This window comes from Oryza sativa, chromosome 2 (genome assembly GCF_034140825.1).
Source record: "Oryza sativa Japonica Group chromosome 2, ASM3414082v1".
Taxonomy (NCBI): domain Eukaryota; kingdom Viridiplantae; phylum Streptophyta; class Magnoliopsida; order Poales; family Poaceae; genus Oryza; species Oryza sativa.
Window position 1 is genome coordinate 29,696,864 of NC_089036.1, and position 4,776 is coordinate 29,701,639.

Sequence of the window (4,776 nt, forward strand, 5' to 3'; positions counted from 1 at the left end):
TTTCGAGGGTCATATTTATTAGTTTCATCAGGTTGTTATATTGGCAATCCTATTGAGTGCTGACATGTTAGTTAAGGTAAAACATTCACAGGCTCCCATACTACATCAAATTTTTAAAGTTTTTACCACCCTTTTCTAGAGTCTAAATTGAATGCATAAAATCCTAGCTTAATATGCCACTATATTATATGCATATTCTATTAAAGATGCGTCTATAATTATGCAAAAAAAATGTAGCTAGTCAAACTTTTATTTTTAGATATTTAATTAAGACACCTGAAACATGACATTTAAGATACTCCCCAGTCAGGAGGGCTATGAAGACAGAAACATCAATATATATCATGTTGGTGACATGAAAACAAACGGTGCGATGAAATGTCATTACCAAGAACACATCTTTCTCCTTACCGCATCAAATGCAAAGTTGAATGGCTCCAATCCAAGCCTTGTATTTGCCGACAAGTACATATCATCATTCACTCTGCATAGGCTACATCCAACACACACACACACTCAAAACACAGGGCTTTCTTCCCCTTTGAGTTTCTGACACAACAGTCCACTCTCACATGCACTTGCCTTCTGGCCAAAGTCCAACACCACCAGAGAAAGAGAGAGAGAGAGAGAGAGAGAGAGAGAGAGGAAGGAAGAAAGAGAGAGAGAAAGAAAAAAAAAACAGCTTTGGCAGAAGGCTAGAAGCAGCTCAAACAAAATTGCCCCCCAAAAAAGGCTGCAAAAGCCCTTAAGAAAGGGGGTTTAGCAGCAAGGGCAGTGGAGGTGTCCCCACCCTGCCAGGACAGAAGAAAAGCCCAGCACAGAAGCTTAGAAGCCATAAACAAACACTCCCTTTAATGACCCCCCTAATTGTACTTTTGCACACCAAATGACAAACCCCCATGCCTAAGTACCTCCAAAGGGACCCCCTCCACTCTCCCTCTCCCTCTCGCTCACCAAACCAAAGTACCAAACCCCAATGCATGCAGCAACAATGCACAAGCACAATACACACCCTCTGCCAAAAGGAATCCTACAAACCCGAAAGGCAAAGTCAAAAGCATGTGGTGCCCAAGGCCAAGATAGGCAGCAGAGAGCATTGCATTGCAAATGCCACTGCGAATTCTGCTACTACTCCAACACAATACTACATACAAGCACAGCCGCGCATGCACTACTGCTGCACTACCACTAGCACTAGCAAGAGAGAGAAGAAAGAAGCCCTAAAATGCACTTAGCATTTGGCTCTATCATGCTAAACCTAATCATGTTTATCCAAGGGAAGCAAAGCAATGCGTGCATGCATGTCCTAAGATCAGATTTAATTACCTCTCATGGCAACAATGCATCTACTCTCCTAAGTAACTGATGCTGCTGCATGAGTTAAACTTAACAACAGGGAGGGTTACTGCAGTCTTGGAAGAATTACACAGGAGAAGAAAAGCTAAAGGAGAGCTAATTAATAGCTAATGCTAATGCATCATCCTCTCTGCATTGTTCTACTCGCTCACTCTCTCATGCATCATGCTGCTGCTGCTGCTGCTGATGGTGTTGTGGTGGGTGGTGGTGGTGATGGTGGTGGTGGTGGTGGTGAGGAGGGGGAGGAGGAGAAGGATCGTGGTGGAGCGGCGGCGGCGGCGGCTGCGATGTCGGCGACGGGGGCGTCTTGGCGAGGTGTTTGTTGTTGTGCATCCACACCTTGAGGACGCGGCGGGAGACGCCGACCTGGGCGCAGAACGCGTCGACGGCGGCGGCGTCGGGCTTGTGGATGCGCCACCCGACGCGGTGCGCGAATTCACGCATCCGCTCCTTCTGCTCCGCCGTGAACTTGGTCCGGAAGCGCTTCTTGCTCGGCCCCGGCGGCGCGGAGGCCGACGCCGCCACCACGGCGGCCGCGTGCGCGTGGGGGTGGGAAGAGGGGAGCGGCGGCGGGCGCAGCTCCTCGCTTGACGACTCGGCCAGCGCGGCGGGCGCAGACGCCGGGGACACGGGGAGGACGGGCGGGCGCTTCTGCATGTGCGGCGGGGCGAGGAGGAGCGGCATGAGCCGGGAGGAGTTGGCGCCGGTGGGCGTCGCGGAGGGGGATAGGGACACCAGGCCGGCGGCGGCGGAGGCGGAGGCGGAGGCGGGGCAGAGCGAGAGCGAGGCCGGCGCGACGACCGCCGGCTCGCGGCGGTGGAAGCTACGGTGGCAGCCGCACGCGGCGCAGGCCAGCGCCGCGGCGCCGTCGCCAGGGGACGACATGAACTCGCCGCAGCCGTCGAGCACGTGCGCGCCCATCCGCGCCGCGTGGTTCTTGAGGCACTCCCTGTACCTCCACGTCGGCGCCTCGCCCGCCGCCCCCTCGCCGCCTCTCGGACCACCACCACCACCACCCACGAGGGCAAGCGTAGACGCCGCGTGAGCACCGGCGACGCCGCCAAGAACGCCATTTCTCGCCGGCTCATGATGGCGCTGGAGATGGTGCTGGCTCTCCCCACCAGGCGCCTCCACCCTTCTTCCCTGCCCATGGTGGTGAGCCGCATGCAGGTAGGATCCACCGGGCGCCGCCGCCGCCGCCGCCGACGGCGACACGAGCGACAGGTTGGGAGGCAGGAGGGGCCTCGAGAAAGCGGCGGAGTCCATCAACGACGACGGCGAGGAAGCCGACGAGCCAAGAACCTGCGGGTGCAGCTGCTGCTGCGCCGCCGCCGTCGTGTACTGATGGTGACCTTGCTCCTCCTCGTCTTCCTCCTCGTCGTCCTCCTCTTCTTCCTCCTCTTCCTCCTCCTCCACATGCGATGATCTCTTGTACTCCATGGCGTCTCTAGCTCTCTAGGGTAAGAGAGCTAGCTTAGCTAGTAGCCTAATATTAGGATGATTCCTCCTTCCTTTGCTAGTTTGGAGGAAGGGTTTGAGTTGGTGATGGTGTTGAGCTCTTATAACTTACAAGTTGTAGGTTTGTGTTGGTAGTGGAATAGAAAGAGGAGTAGGGGGTGAAGGGTTTGGTGTTGGCCTCAAGGAGTCAAGAAGAGGAGGAAGCAAATGAAAAGAGGGGATTATATTGTTTCTTGGTTAGCTAGATAACAAAAGCATGGATTGTGGTGGTGGTAGTAGTAGTATGCATGGCTTGGTTAGTGATACTGCTACTACTAATAACAATATGGCTAACAACAACAATAGTATTAATTATTATGGCATAAAGTGGGGAATGTTTCCTTGAGAGAGAGCTACCTAGCTATCTTATCTATCTATCCATCCATGCATCCTGAGGAAAGAGAGAAGGCCAGGCCAAGCCAAGCAAGAGAAGAACAGAAGAGGAGATGGTGAGAGTGAGAGACCAACAGAGGAGAGAGGTGACAGGAGAGAGAAAGCAGCACGGCTAGATTGGCTTTGGCTTGGCTTGGCTTGGTGTGTGTTGAAGCAGTCTAAACTACTCCAGAGAATGGTGAGGATGATTTGGGGTGGGGGAGAGGTGGAAGAAGAAGCCCATGCCCACCGACAGGGCCATGTTTCACCCCCTCACACACCTGCACTATGGCCTACTTGCCACCATCTCCTCCACCACCACCATCTCCTCCTCCTCCTCAACCTCCACCTCCCTCCATTGGCATTCTCACTGTCACTGGCTTGTTGCCGTGGTTTGGTTCCCTTAATTGCACCACGCCAGCGAGTTTACTCTGCAGTGACCTACTCCCACACAGCAATAAGTGCGGCAGTATATGTTACTACTGCCATTGACTCCAAGTACATCAGTGTCTCCTCCCCACTCTCGTACAAGGCCTCACATCTCTGCTGCATTTAACCACCCCTCGTGTCATATGAACTGCTAACTCCGAATGTACACCAAAACTGTGATGACTAGGATCGATTGCTCAGGTACACTGTGTGGTGTTGTAAGTGGCCACGGTTCTTTTCTTTTTTAGCAACGTAATTTTAATAATTATCCGTTCTATCCGAAAATCAATCAACTTCTAGAGTTTAAACTATGTCCCAAAATAAACCAGCTCATATCTTTTGTCACCATCGATTCACGAATCGAGAAATTTTATCCATTCGATACCCCTTATCTACTCATTCACCTATATAACTTTCATGCTAATTAGGGGTATTTTGGTCTATTGCCTTTTTCCTTGACTTCACCTTAGGAAGCTAGGATTTTAAGGGCCCCTTTGAATCGCAGGAATGGAAAAACGGAGGAATAGGAAAAACGCAGGATTCTGACAAGAATGCAGGTGTAAAACAGAGGATTGGAAAATACATGAAAAACACAGGAATGACCGTTTGATTGGACCACAGGAAAAACGCAGGAATCGGATGAGAGAGATAGACTCAAAGGAACTTTTCCAAGAGGTTGGACCTCTTGCTAACTTTCCTCTAAAATCTCTATAGGATTATCCATTCCATAGGAATTTTAAAGGATAGTATAGGATTCAATCCTTTGTTTCAAAGGGTTTCATAGGAAATTTTTCCATATGATTGAGGGCCCCTTTGAATCGTAGGGTTGAAAAAACGGAGGAATAGGAAAAACACAGGATTTTGGTAGGAATGCAAGTGTAAAAACAGAGGATTGCAAAACACAGGAAAAATATAGGAATGACCGTTTGATTAGACCACAGGAAAAATGCAGGAATTAGATGAGAGAGATAGACTCTGGGAAAGTTTTCCAAGAGGTTAGAGTGGATGTTAAATTTCCTACGTTTTTGCTCTAGAATTGTAGGAATAGAAAAGTTTCCTACATTTTTCCTTTTCTCATTCCTACGAATCAAAGGCATGAATAGTGTAGGATTTCAATTCCTT

The 4,776-nt window shown here is 50.3% G+C and overlaps 1 protein-coding gene across 1 annotated transcript; it reads right to left on the reverse strand.

Moving 5' to 3' along the window:
- Nucleotides 1-320: 320 nt before the first annotated feature.
- On the reverse strand, nucleotides 321-3,563 carry LOC4330466 (zinc-finger homeodomain protein 7). The gene has a single exon (NM_001417115.1). It carries the CDS (start codon nucleotides 2,794-2,796, stop codon nucleotides 1,513-1,515), a length of 1,284 nt encoding a protein of 427 aa, NP_001404044.1. The 5' UTR covers nucleotides 2,797-3,563; the 3' UTR covers nucleotides 321-1,512.
- Nucleotides 3,564-4,776: the final 1,213 nt, after the last annotated feature.